The following is a 15,020-nucleotide window of genomic DNA, read 5'->3' as shown; positions in this document are numbered from 1 at the left end:
CAATACCATACAAAAAGTGGATCTACCTAACAGAATGAAAAACATAAGAAATCGTGAATATGTGGGTAAAAAGAAGAGACTTTTATTTTATCATCAAATAATTTCTTTGAGAGATAAATGAGTTATGTGAGTCAGAGTTTGAAGCGAAACACGTAAGACATATACAGATACATAACGAGGGATGTACTCAGGAAACTAGCTAATAAGCAAATTTTATCAGGAGTTGGTTACACAGTCTATATCAGGCTGTTACTTCCCAGTCTGGTTTTAGAACTTCCAGTTAGCAGGGCAGGCAGTTGGGCAAGAAAGTTGGACGTGAAGTGAGAGAAGCAAGAACAAATTAGAACCCTAGAAAAAGATGGACTGGAACCTGTGCTGACATTTGTGTCCTCCAATCCTCCAACTCTGACCAGGGGGAATTCTGCAGGAGAGGCTAGCACCTTTTTCCTGGAGCTAAAGACTTAACACGCCCCAAGAAGTACCGAAGCTGAAGGAGGAGATGAGGCGGGGACAGGGGAAACTAGGTCCAGCTGCTGACTCATGCCAACATGGCTACCAAGCTGTTCAGTGACCACATGCATGAGCTGTGAGACAATGTCCGGGCCCACCGACATTCCAAGCAGAAGAATATGGTTTCTGCTTCTTTTTCACGTTGCCAATCTCACCCAAAATGTCTCTACTGGTCTAGGCTAACCCAGAATTATCTAGAAAAGGAAATATGGAGAATGTTTCACTTGAGCTATTTTGACAAGAAAAATCCACTAAAGAGTGACCAGAGCTACCTTGTTAAACTACAGAGGAAGGTTTCCAAAGGCTTAGAGATTGCAACAGCTTAAGTAAAACAATGTATTCTGGGATTTATCACATGTAAAAACAACAACAAAAATATATGACAACCATAGCACAAATGCATGTACTAGAAAAAGAAGTAGAATGTTGTAAGAGCCATATATATAATATGCAATACTATTTGAGGTAGACTGTGAGGTTAAAGATGCATATTGTAAAGACTAAAGCGACTTTAAACAAAGGAATATTTTAATAAACCAATAATGTAGATAAAATGGAATTCTGAAAAATACTGAATTGAGCCAAAAGAAGTAGGAAAAGAGAAAATATGATGTAAAACCAATCATATTTACAAAAACACTGAATATAAATACTCTAAACACCCTATTTGAATGAGAACAACATGGTTAATATAGGAATACACAATACTGCTGAATTTCACATGCATTAAGGTAAATGAAAGAAGGCAGACTCGAAAGACACATATGATTCTATTTATACGACAATCTGAAAAGGCAAAACAATAGGGACAGAAAATACACCAGTGGTTGCTAGTTGTTAAAGGTAGGATTATGGTTTGTCCAAGCAGTGGCAGCATCCGGGAATTTTTTGAGGTAATAGAACTGTTCTGTATCTTGATTGTGGTAGTATTGTGGGAGATCAAAATTGGCCACCTCAAAATATGTCTCTTTACCTTGATTATTTTCTCTGATGGATATTTGACCTCCCCCACCAACTGCCGAAACGAATTTAACTCTGGGTATGGCTAGACTGGGAGGGTCCTTCCTAAGCCCATTCTTATTGAAGTTCTGTTTCATAACATTTACATTTGTAAGAGAAATCTCCATTTGTAAAGGCATCTCCCTCTCTGTCCTGAGAAGAGGGGGGGATGACCTTATCTCTGGAAACTCTTATCAGTATGGAAGGAGAGGACTTAAATCTGCATACTCTTGTTTACTGTGATTTCTGGTAATCTCCCATAGCTGTCTCTTCCCCAACGCACAACATCCTTCTTTGTCTTTATCTAAATCTATTTAAGAAGAGAACCTCTGCCATTTTGTCAAGAAACTCAGTTTCCCTGGTTTCTCCCATGTATACATGTTATTAAACTTTGTTTGATTTTCTCCTGCTATTTGGTCTCATGTCAATTTAATTTGTAGCCCAGCCAGAAAGGACCCAGAGTGCGTAGAGGATAGTCGTCCTCCCTCTTCATTATACAAATATATGCCCTTGTCAAATCTCATAGAACTACATACCCCCAAAAAGTGAATTTTACTGAATGTAAAGTTTTGAAAAATAATCACTTCAACAGATTCAGATAAAGCATTTGACAAAATTGAACACACATTCACAGTAATGTTGCCAACTAGCAACAGAAGAAAATTACCTCAATTCCATAAAGATCAGATATAAAAATCCTACAACAGGACTTCTACTTTCCATGCCAACATGAAAAACACACGGAGATCAGAAACAGATACAAATTCATACAATGATTTCACTTTTGACAAAGGTACCAAAGCAATCCCAAGGGGGAAAGAAAATAATTTCTTTTAAATGTTGCTGGAATAACTGCATGTACATAGGGAAAAACACGAGTCCTGAAACGTACTCACACCATAATCAAAAATTAAATCAAAATGGATATAGATCTAAACATAAAAGAAAAAATTATAAAAGGTCAAGAAAAAATAAGGAAAAAACGTTGCCACCTTGGGGCAGGCAAAGATTTCTTGGATAATATACCAAAAAAAATCATAAGAGAAATCTGATAAATTGGAATACATGAAAATTAAAAACTTTTGCTCCTTGTAAGATACTGATAATAAAATTAATAGGTAAGTCACATTCTGGGAAAAAATATTGTTACACAAAGACTTGTATCGAAAATAAAGAATGGTTACTCCTCAAATATAAGAAAATAATGCTTTCAAATGGGTAAAGATTTTGACAAACACTCCAAAAAATATGAATGATGAGTAAATGAAAGAAGTTCAAGATCCTTAGTCATCATGAAATGCAAATTAAAACCACAATCAGATATCACTATGTACCAACTATATCTAGAATTTAAAGAGCTGACAATACCAACAGAGTAAGTGGAAAAGAATAATATAAAATTTCTAAAATTGTTAAACATGAAGTTACCACCCAAAAATTCCACTCTTAGGCATTTATAGTACAAAAATACAAATAACTGTACATATAAGAATTTGTACACAAATGTTCATAACAGCTCTACTCATATATAATAGCCCCAAACTGGAAACAACACAAGAGCCCATCAATAGGTGACTAGAAACACAAATTATGGTATAACCAAACAACAGAATACTACTTAGCAAAAAAAATGAAAAAACTAGTGATAACATGCAACAATACAGATATATCTCAAAATCATTACATTGACCAGTGGAAGCAAAACATAACGGTACATAATGGATGATTCCCTATTTTAAAAATCATAGAAAAGGCTAATCTAATCTACATTGACAGAAAGTGGTCAGTGGTGGTTTGGGTGGGAGTGGACATGGGGGGTGAGAAGTGACTGGGAAGGGAAACAATGAGAATCTTTCACATAATGGAAATGTTGTATATCTTCATTACAGTGGGAAATTTGGGTTGTTTCCACTTTTTGACTATTATGCACAATGCTGCTACGAACACCCATGTACGAGGTTTTGTGAGATGTACGTTTCCGATTCTCTTGAGTATGTAGCTAGCTATGAAGGAAAGAGATGAGAAGGAAAGCCAGTCCTTCGGCAGCTTGCAAAATAAGTAAGTAAATCACAGGGCATACTAGAAGATAGAAATTGCTTTGAAGAAGACAATGAAGTTGGAAAGGAGGCTTGAGAGGGCTGGGAGCAGGGGAATGGCTCACTGCAAAACCCCACTAAAAGGGTGATTTTTGGGAAAAAATATAAAGGCTGTAAGAGAGTGCACTCTGCTAAGCTGTATGGTAACTCCAAGTTTAACATTTCAAGGAACTGACAGGCTACTTTCCAATGTGGCTGACCATCTTACATTCCCAACAGCAACACATGGGCGTTTCAATTTCTCCCAATCCTCACCAGCACTTTTTTTTTTTTTTTAGGTGAGGAAGATTGTCCCTGAGCTAACATCTGCTGCCAATCTTCCTCTTTTTGCTTGAGGAAGATTGTCCCTGAGCTAACATTCATACCAATCTTCCTCTATTTTGAATGTGGGAGGCCACCACAGCATGGTTTGATGAGCAGTGTGTAGGTCCGAGCCTGGGATCCAAACCTGTGAATCCTCGGCTGCAGAAGCGGAGTGTGCAAACTTAACCACTGTGCTACTGGGCCGGCCCCTCACCAGCACTTTTTTTATCTCCTTTTCTGATTGTAGCCATCCTAGTGGGCATGAAGCTGTTTAATTGTGTTTTGGATGACCATTTCCCTAATGACAAACACTGTTCAGTCATCTTTTAATGTGCTTACTGGACAATTAGATATCTTCTTTGGAAAAATGTCTTTTCAAATCTGTTACCCAACATTTTACGGGGTTAGTTTGTCATTGTGTGGTTTAGTTTTAGGAGTTATTTATAAATTTTGAATACTAGGGGCTCAGTAGATATGATTTGCAAGCATTTTCTCCCATTCTGCATGTTGTCTTTTCACCTTCTTGACTGTGTCCTATGAGTCCCAAAACTTTTTAATTTCTATGAAGTCCTACTTATCTATTTTGTCCTGATTGCCAGAGTTTTTGGTGTCATATTTTTAAAAAATCCTAATTTAAGGTCACAAAGATTTACTCCTATATGTCCTTCTAAAATATATGGTTTAAGCACTTACATTTAGGTCTTTGATCTATTTTGTGTTAATTTTTGTAGATGGCAGAAGGTGGAGGTCCAACTTCACTGTTTTGCATGTGAATATACATTTGACCTAGAACCATCTGTTGAAAAGATTCTCCCCCTCCTGCACAGCCCCCAGTGAACTGTGTTGACATGTCCATTAAAAAGTCAAACGACCATACATATATTGGTTTATTTTAGCACTCTGAATTATGTTCCATTTATATACACGTGTTCATCATTAAGCCAGGACCACATTGCTTTGATCATTGCAGCGTTGTAATAAATTCTGAAATTGTTAAAAGTGATTCCTTCTACTTTCCTCTTTTTAAAGCTTTTTTTGTTTTGTTTTGTTTTTAAAATTCTGGGTCCCTTGCACTTCCATATAAATTTTAGGATCAGCTTGTCAATTTCTGTAATCAAGTCAGCTGGGATTTTGATGTGGATTGTGGGGAATATTTACATCAATTGGGGAAATATTACCATTTTTACAATATTAAATATTCTGATTCCTTAATATGGGATGTCTTTCCATTTATTTGGATATTCTCTTTTCTTGATATTTTGAGGTTTTCAGTGTACAACCTTGCACTTAACAATCTCTTGCTAAATTTGCTCCTAAGTATTTTATTCTTTTTTTTGTGTGTGGAACATTGGCCCTGAGCTAACATCTGTTGCCAATCTCTTTCTTTTTCTTTTTTCTCCCCAAAGCTCCAGTACATAAGTGTATATCCTAGTTGTAGGTCCTTCTATTTCTTCTATGTGGGATGCTGCCTCAGCATGATTTGATGAGCCGTGAGTAGGTCTGCACTCAGGATCTGAACTGGATCCGCTACACCATGGGGCTGGCCCCCACCACGCGGCGGTCCACTTAAGTATTTTATTCTTTTCGATGCTATTGTAAATGGAATTATTTTCCTAATTTCATTTTTGGATTATTAATTGCAGGTGTACAGAAATACAATTTTTTTTGTATATTCATCTTGTATCCTGCTACCTTGTTGAACTCATTTATTAGCCCTAATTATGTTCCTATGGATTCCTTAGCAGTTTCTATATACCACATCATAACACTGGCAAATACATAGTTTTGTTCTTCCTTTCCAATCTGCATGCCTTTTATTTCATTTTCTTGCCTAACTGCCCCAGCTACTAATGCTGAATAGAGGTGTTAAGAGTGGTTATCCTCTTGTTCCTGATTATGTGGGAAAATCTTTTAGTCTCTCACCGTTGAGTACATTAGCTGCATTTTGTAGATGGCATTTACCAGGTTGCAGAAGTTTCTTTCTACTCCTATTTTGTTGAGAGTTTTTATCTTGAAAGGGTATTGGATTTATCTAATGCTTTCTCTGCATTGTTGGGATGATCATGTAGTTTTTGTCCTTTATTCTAGAGACAAGATGTATTTCAATAAAGGAAAATCAATTAATGTATCAACCTTGCATGGCTGGGATAAAGCTCATTTGGTCATGAGGTATAATCCTTTTTTTTTTTTTTTTTGTGAGGAGGATTAGCCCTGAGCTAACATCTGATGCCAATCCTTCTCTTTTTGCCAAGGAAGACTGGCCCTGGGCTAACATCCGCGCCCATCTTCCTCCACTTTATAGGGGACGCTGCTACATCATGGCTTGACAAGTGGTATGTCGGTGCATGCCCGGGATCCAAACTTGCGAACCCTGGGCTGCCATCGCAGGGCGCGAGCACTTAACTGCTATGCCACAGGGGCAGCCCCTGTATAATCCTTTTTATATGTTGCTGCACTTGGTTTCCTAGTTTTGCTGAACTTTTTGCATATAGAGATATTGTTCCATAGATTTCTTTTCTTGTATTTGTCTGGTCATGGTTATCATTGTAATACTGGCCTCAAGGGATGAGTTGGGAAGTGTTCCTCCATCTACTATTTTTGCAAGAGTTTGTGAATGATTGGTGTTCATTCTTATTCCAATGTTTGGTAGAATTCAGTAGGGACGTTATCTAGGTCTGGCCTTTGTCTTGCAGGAAGTTTTTGGCTTACTGTTCCAATATCTTTACTTGTTTTATATAGTTATTCAGATTTTCCATTTACTCTGGTTTCACATGTGGTATTTTGTGTACTACTTGGAATCTGTCCATTTCATCTAGGTTACCCAATTTGTTGGCATTCAATTATCCATAAATTTCCCTTATACTTCTTTTTAATTTCTATAAGGTCAGGAGAAATGTCTCCTCATTCATTCCTGATTTTAGTAATTTGAGTTTTATCTCTTTTTCTCTTCACCTATCTAAAGGTTTATCAACTTTATTTTTTTTTTAAGATTTTATTTATTTATTTATTTTTCCCCCCAAAGCCCCAGTAGATAGTTGTATGTCATAGCTGCACATCCTTCTAGTTGCTGTATGTGGGACGCGGCCTCAGCATGGCCGGAGAAGCGGTACGTTGGTGCACGCCCAGGATCCAAACCTGGGCCGCCAGCAGCGGAGCCCACGCACTTAACCGCTAAGCCATGGGGCAGGCTCTATCAACTTTCTTTAACTCTTCAAAGAACAAACTTTTGGTTTGTTGATGTTCTCTATTAATTTTTTATTCTCTATTTCATTTATCTCTATTCTAATCTTATTATTTCCTTCCTTTTGCTTGGTTTGGATTTGTTTTGTTCTTCTTTTTCCTGATTCTTAAAGCAGAAGGTAGTTGATTGAAGATCTTTCTTTTTTAACATAGGGGTTTACAGCTAGAAATCTGCTTCCTAGCACTGCTTTAGTGACATCGCATAAACTTTCCTATGTTGCCTTTTACTTTTCATCCAACACAAAGTATTTTCTAATTTTATTTCTCGCTTCTCCTATTACCAGATTATTTAAGGGTGTGTTGTTTCATTTCCACATATTAAATTTTCCAAATTTCTTTCTCTTACTAATTTTTCATTTCAGGCTATTTTGGTCAGAGACTATACTTTGTATGATTCAGTCCTTTTAAATTCACTGAAACTTGTCTTATAGCCTAATATATGCTCAATCCTGAAGAATGTTACATATCTACTTAAGAATAATAGATATCCTGTTGTTTTTTAGACAGAGTATCCCACAGAACTGAGTTTGGTCTAGTAAGTTTATAATTTTGTTAAAATCTTCCACTGTCTTCATGATTTTCTGTCTACTTGTACTATCTATTATTGAAAGTGAGATGCTGTAGTCTCCAACAATGATAGTTGAATGTTCTATTTTTTCCTTCATCCTGTTGAGTTTTTGCTTCATATATTATAGAACACTTTCATTGGGTGATATATATTCATTAGTGTTATATCGTACTGATGGATTGACACTTTTATTATTATAAAACATCTTTCTTTGCTTCTACTAACAATTTTTGTCTTAAGTTTACTTTTTCTGATATTAGTAGAACCATTCCAGCTCTTTTGATTATACTTTGCATACTCTTATCTTTTTCCATCATTTATTTTAATATATTTCTGTTTTTGACTATAAAATGTGTTTCTTACAGTTAGAACACGTTTTTTATTTTTAATCCATTCTGCCAACGTTGGTCTTTTAAATGGAGTGTGTACTCAGTTTACATTTATTGTAATTACTAATAGAATTTATGCCGGAAATTTTGTTACTTATTTTCTGTATGTTTTAGGCCTTTTCCCTCCATATTTCTAAATTACTGCCTTCTTTGGTGTTAAATAGATATGTTCTAGGGTATCATTTGATTTACCTTATTGCTTCTTTTTTTATATAATTTTTTAAGTTATTTTCTTAATGTTTTCTGGGGAATTATGATTAACATCTTAATGTATAACCATCTAAAGCAGATTAATACAAACTTAATTACAATAGTATAAAAAACTATGCTCCTGAATAGCTCCATCCTTTCTCCAAGCCATGATAATTTAATTCTTAAGAAAAGTAACAGAAGAGGGAGCTCAAAACAAATTTAGACAAGGTATCCAGAACTATGACTCCATTCTCAAAATTGAGGAAAACTAACCTCAAATATAATGACTAAAAAAAAAAGACCCAAAGTCAAGTTAGATACAAGAAATGAAATTACTGAAGTTAATGACAGGTATCTTTTATATCTAAAACAAATGCCTGGAAAACAGGGAAAAACTACCATACTATTCAAAAACGTGCTAAAAGACAAGAAAATACCTTGAGATATAAAAGATCATAAATGTGAAGTAGAAGAACTCAGAATTAGGTAATACAGTACACAAATAAATGAAAAATAAAGAATACCAACCTAGGGCCAGCCCCGTGGCTTACCGGTTAAGTGCGCACACTCCGCTACCGGCAGCCCGGGTTCGGATCCCAGGCGTACACCGACGCACCGCTTCTCCGGCCATGCTGAGGCCTTGTCCCACATACAGCAACTAGAAGGATGTGCAACTATGACATACAACTATCTACTGGGACTTTGGGGAAAAAAAGGAGGAAGATTGGTAATAGATGTTAGCTCAGAGCCGGTCTTCCTCAGCAAAAAGAGGAGGATTAGCATGGATGTTAGCTGAGGGCTGATCTTCCTCAAAAAAAAAAAAAAAAAGAATACCAACCTAGAAAGAAATATGAGAATAAATCCCACAGCAAAATTTTAACACAAAAAAGAATAAAGAAATATATGGATACAAAAATGACTAACAAAAATATGTAGTTGTTTTATCAAGGTTTCTGTATAAGTCTTATAATTAATGAAAAAGTAAAAATGTTTTTTAAAAAACCAAATAAAAAACCTTCAATTAGATTAGGGATCCTAATTACTCTTAGAAACCAATTCTAATTCTTCAGAATGAACCACAAAATCTTATAAGATCTGACCCTTCCTAACGTACAAGCTTCACACCCTGTTTAGTCACCACTCACTAACTCTGATTTACATGCCACTCCTCAAACACACAAACCTCATATCCCCTTGAAGGTCTTTGTACGTGTGATTCACTCTCCGTGGAATGTTCTCGTTCATATACTCAAAAAGCCTGAGCCCTCACTTCATGTCTCTGCACAAATGTTACCTTCTCAGAAAAGGGTTCCTGACCACACCACCTTACCTAAATTTGCTGTGTTCTTGGTTAGTGTCCTTCATAATACATTTCACTACATGATATTCTTTATCTATTTATTTGTTTGCACGTTTATCATTGCCTTAACATAGTATAACCCCCAGTACTGCAGAAACATCATCTGCCCTATATAGTATTACTGGATTGACTGTGCCAAGCACAGTGCTAGGCTCTCAGTATTCAAATATTTGCCAGATATAGGAATTAATGTATCTTCAGACAACGGAGTCACAGTGAAAAAGATGATCTGGAAAGAATTTGGGTCCACAATATGTACAGGTAAAATGGCTACACTGTGGAAAAAGGAGAACGTCTAGCACTAAATTGGGAGGGAAATATGAGAAAAATAACATGCTGAATGGTTAATGAGGTTAAGATGAAGTTCACTGGGTATCTCATACTGAGATATTTCCTTTCCCCATTTGAGAAGGGAGCTTTCTAACCAATGTTTGACGGATGTGTTTATCAAGTGTGTTCACCACTTGGGCTATCACTTACAGAGATGAATTCTCCTGCCTGACTTGCTCTTCCTTACCTGGACACCATCTTCTAGTTTCTTCCCTTACAACCATCCAGGGCTCCTTTCCTTGCTCCAATAAGGTAATTACATCTGGCTTAGAAATGGAATGGCTTGCTCACAAAGAAAAAAATGCCAGAGGATAGAGAAACAAATTGTCACTAGTCAAGATTAAAATTATAATTATAATAATCAAAAGATCATAAAAATAGTGAATATTTTAGAGAAAAATTAGAGAAGTAAAGAACAAGAGATCTGTTAGGTAAGGTAAAGTTTTTGGTTTACTGTGTATTTAAAATTTAAACTCCTATGTCCTCTAACTCTAGAGGGCAAGCATGTTATTGAAAACACACCCTGGAGCCTGGGATCAATTCTTGTCTTTGCCACCTTCCAGCCGGGGATGACTCTCGGCAATTCACTTAAACCCAAAATACCTCAGTATTCTCACTTACAAAATGGGGATAATAATAGCATTGTTGGGGATTAAATAAGTTAAGACTCCCAGTTACTTTAATCAGTTAAATCAGATAACGTGCTTGGAGTACTGACTACTACACAGTAATCACAATGTTGGCTATTAACATTATTATTGTTATGCTCTTACGTTACTAGAGTACATAAGAAGAGACAACTATGAGATATTCATTCCATTTTAAATGTAATTTTCATGGATTACAACTTGCAACCACAAACCAGAGGAACTTTGTCTTAGGAAACAGACTGCTTTCGGTACAGTTTTAAATGAATTCCAAATATCCAATCCACCACCACATAAACTGAAGAGGCTCTTCTGATAATGAGAGCAACTGAGGACCCTCTGTCAAGCGGATATCTCTAAAACTGGACCAGACAATAAAATGGAGTATGACAGCAATTTGAAGGACAAATAAAAAAGAACCTTGGATCCTTTGACAATGGTTTTACAATACATGCCACAGATTTCTAATGTAGGTGCTTGGTCATTATGCAAGAGAAGCAAAGACAAAAAAGAACAGAGGGAGGTAAAAATGTTACTGAGGGGTAGGGAGGATGAAGGTGTTTAATGGAGTTGCCATTTCTAACCCTGACAAAACTCAAACTTCTTTTTGGGGAAGAGGGAAAACAAATTTAACTAGTTCTTGAAAGGCAGAGCTGAAAATTGCAGTGGAAAAAATACATAGACTATAGAGCAGATTCTAAATTAATCTAAATTATTTGAGGCCCATAAACATACCCAGTGAGACCAAGTTTCTATAGTTTTCCATCATCACATCCTGGTATAAAGTCTTCTGAACAGGGTCCAGACATTCCCACTCCTGCTGAGAGAAGTCTATGGCCACATCACTGAACGTCAATAATCCCTGAAACAGTAAATATACATATTACTGGGGAAATTAAAGAAAATATGTTGAAAGTGGGAGCAGATGAGACAAAGGACTTCTGTGCAGGAAAAGAGCACTATGGGAAGCATACAGGCTGGAAATCTACGATATAGAAGGAGACTGAAGCAGAATGTAGACATATTTTTAAAGAAGCCTGCTGACACAGAGAAAACGTCCTCCATACTCTGGGATACTTCTAAATATCGAAACCTTTCGGAAATGGACAAAATAAGAAAGTTTCACTACTAAATAAAAAAGTGTATACGAGAATAAAGTACAAATAGTATCCGCCTCATAAATTCTCAACAAATGTGAGCTATTGAGGAATATTTTTCTTTTAAGGGAAGAGAAATACTAAATCATGGGATGTTTTCTCCAAGTTTTAGAAAACTGTGTAAAATTAAGACTTTCTTCAAGCATCAACTACTTCATTATGTCAAATTTTACCATAAGCAGTTTTACTTGTTTCAATAAATCCATATATTTTCTGGCACATGTCATTATATTTTACGGATATATCATATTTAATAATTTATACAGTTAGGCTGCACAATTCGGAAAGTCTTCCCCAATTCCAAGATTCAGTTTTCACCTATTACATATGATATTCATTTCTGTTGCCATTTACCATTTCTCACTAAACACTTTCCTTATTTTGAGTGTGGTAGGTAACTTCATTGAGTACCAATGATCTCCATCTCCTGGTATTTATGTCTTCACGTACTGCCCTCACGTTCAATGTGGGCTGAACCTAGTGAGAGTAATTTGTTTCTAACAAATAGAATATAGTAAATGTGATGGAACGTCCCTTCTGACATTAGGTTATAAAAGACTATGATTTGCACATTGCTCATCCTTTCTTGCTGTCTCACTTGCTCACTCTGATGAAGCCAGCTACCATGCTGTGAGCTGCCCTATGGAGAGGCCCACATAACAATAAACCAAGGGCAGTCTCCAGCCAGCACCTACTGAGGAAGTGAGACCCTCAGTCCCATAGCCCATGAAGAACTGGATCCTGTCAATAACCACTGAGTGAGCTTGGAAGCAGATCCACCCAAAGTTGAGCTTTAAGATGACTGCAACCCTGACCAACATGTTGATAGCCTTATAAGAGACCCAGAGTCACATCCCGATTCCTGACCCTCTGAAAATGTGAGATAAACGTTGACTGCTTTTTTTTCTTTTCTTTTTTTTTTTGTGAGGAAGATCAGCCCTGAGCTAACATCTATTGCCAATCCTCCTCCTTTTTTTTTTTTCCCCCTTTTTCTCACCAAAGCCCCAGTAGATATTTGTATATCATAGTTGCACATCCTTCTAGTTGCTGTATGTGGGATGCCGCCTCAGCATGGCCTGACAAGCGGTGCGACGGTGTGCGCCTGGGATCCGAACCTGGGCCGCCAATAGCGGAGCACACGCACGTAACCGCTAATAAGCCACGGGGCCGGCCCCAATGTTGACTGCTTTAAGATACTATGTTTCAGGGCAATTAATTACATAATAATAGACAATACATTTCAGTTAAAGGATACTGAAGAAAGTTGGTCAATTACATAGATGTCACCCAAGCTTAGCACGTCTCATTCAACAACAAAATAGCCTTAGTATTTATGTCTCATGGCTTTCCTACCAAATCCACGACCTCCATGTTAAAAGCTCCCACCATATACTAATCCATACAAAGCAGGAGATCTCACCCTACATTAAGATTCAGGTCATTCAATGACAAATTTTACTTCATCTACCTGGAAATCTCAGATATGCAGAAAATTTCAGTCTTAAAGCGGATAAATAGAACCATTGTCTCCATCTCACCAAACTATAGACCTGACCCACATTGCATAAATCTGTCCTTCAAAGAAGTTAACTGCTTCACTACTCCATCACTGCTCTTAACAAAAGATCGCCCACTTAAAATATGTTGAATAATTTGGTCAATAATTACATGAACACGAATTAGTTGAGCATGGGCGACATAGAAGGGGCCCTAGGTAATGTGGCATCACAGCTCACTGGACAAGAGAAGCAGGTTATTTGAGGGGCCTTTTAGGAAACCCTAGGAAAATTAATGAAAATACCTTCATGACCTAAAAAAAACATACACCCATTTCAACAAGGAGATAAACATCGACTTACACGGGCCATGGTTTTAGAGCTGCAAGAGCTGATCAGTCCTCTGGGTTCCTCTACCAGAAAAGCAGAGTCCAGAAAACCCAGACCTGGGAGAAGAGAAAGACCTTGAGACGAGTTGGGCTTGAGTGTTCGCACACGGGACTTACCTTAACATACCTTCTTCTTCCCATTCCCAACTTTAAGACTGAAAAGAGGCCACATCATCCAAACCAGAACCTCTTTTGTGGCCTTGAAGTTGGATGAAGTTGATCAAAATATTAGAGATCGACAAGGAATGTTCAGCATTCTGAGTCTATCTAGCAAAGCCTACTAAATATATGACAGGCCAACACTGTACAAAATATAAAGTAGTCATTAAAAGGTTTAAAGTTGGGAAGAACTTTTAAGGACACGAAAAATATTCCATACACAGTGTCAACAGAAAAATCAGGTTGACGAATATATATATTTTTATAAGACATAAGAGTATATTAATCAACACAGAGAGAAGAATGGCAGACAGACAATCATAAAATGGAAGCCAGAAAAAGTCTGGAAATTTATATGGCCATATATTAACAGTTCTTATATTTTTGGTTATGTTTTGTATTGTTTTGTTTTTCGGGGGATGTTTTTAGAATGAATCACTGTTTATTAAGTTGTTTTTAGTTAATACATGAAACAATCAAATAAGACTAGTGAAGATGTAAAATATACCTCTGCCATGAGCAGAATTTGACAACAGCATTCTCTTTGTTTTCGCTTAGATCTTGATTTTTTTAAAGTTTATTTCATAATCATTGTAACAGTTGACAGTAACTTGAAATGTGTGTTTTTTTTAATTCGTTAGGTTTGAGACTTCCATAAAGTTCTCTGTTCTTTAAATTCAGATTGTTTTACTAAATGGCTTACATTTTGTTTGTTTCCTTTGGATCCCAATATAGGAAGTCACTTTATCATTTCTTCTCAGGCATGTTGGAATTCTAATCTACAAAAACTGGGGAACAGTCCCTGAGTAATTTCTTTTGCAAACTGATGACAGTCTCAATATAGCTTTCTTTCAGATCTTTTTGATAGAAGAACTGTTTCTAAACCTGTCAGTTTTGTCATGATATCCTCCAGATAGCTGCTGAATTATCTTATCTATTAATTCTGCTGGACATCTAATATCATTCATGAAATGTACTATACATCTAATATCACTGATGAAATCTACCATACTTGTAATATTAATGAAATCTACAAGATATAAAGAGTGTACAAAGTCCATTTATTGCCACACAGATCCCAGTATATTCTCTTCATATACTGTCTGTCACTATAGTCACACACATGTCTCATTTCTGTGAACTCACAAGGCAAGTCATCTGAATCTTTCCATTGGCCTTTATCAC

General features: G+C 36.5%; 1 protein-coding gene across 5 annotated transcripts in view; it reads right to left on the bottom strand.

Moving 5' to 3' along the window:
- The window catches only part of LOC131396797 (zinc finger protein 607-like), a 96,377-nt gene that overhangs the window by 78,076 nt on the left and 3,281 nt on the right, over positions 1-15,020 (bottom strand). For 2 of the 5 annotated variants that reach the window (XM_058529231.1, XM_058529232.1), the window contains exon 1: positions 10,175-10,322. In XM_058529231.1, coding sequence (XP_058385214.1) covers positions 10,175-10,211 — 37 coding nt within the window. In that variant the 5' untranslated portion in view covers positions 10,212-10,322. Of the gene's footprint in view, positions 1-10,174; positions 11,497-13,650; positions 13,734-15,020 lie in introns of those variants that run through there. The other 3 variants (XM_058529230.1, XM_058529233.1, XM_058529229.1) reach the window with 3 other exon arrangements.

This window comes from Diceros bicornis, chromosome 34 (assembly GCF_020826845.1).
Source record: "Diceros bicornis minor isolate mBicDic1 chromosome 34, mDicBic1.mat.cur, whole genome shotgun sequence".
Lineage (NCBI taxonomy): Eukaryota > Metazoa > Chordata > Mammalia > Perissodactyla > Rhinocerotidae > Diceros > Diceros bicornis.
The sequence above is the reverse complement of the archived record's forward strand: the minus strand, read 5'-3'. Positions and strand labels throughout refer to the sequence as shown.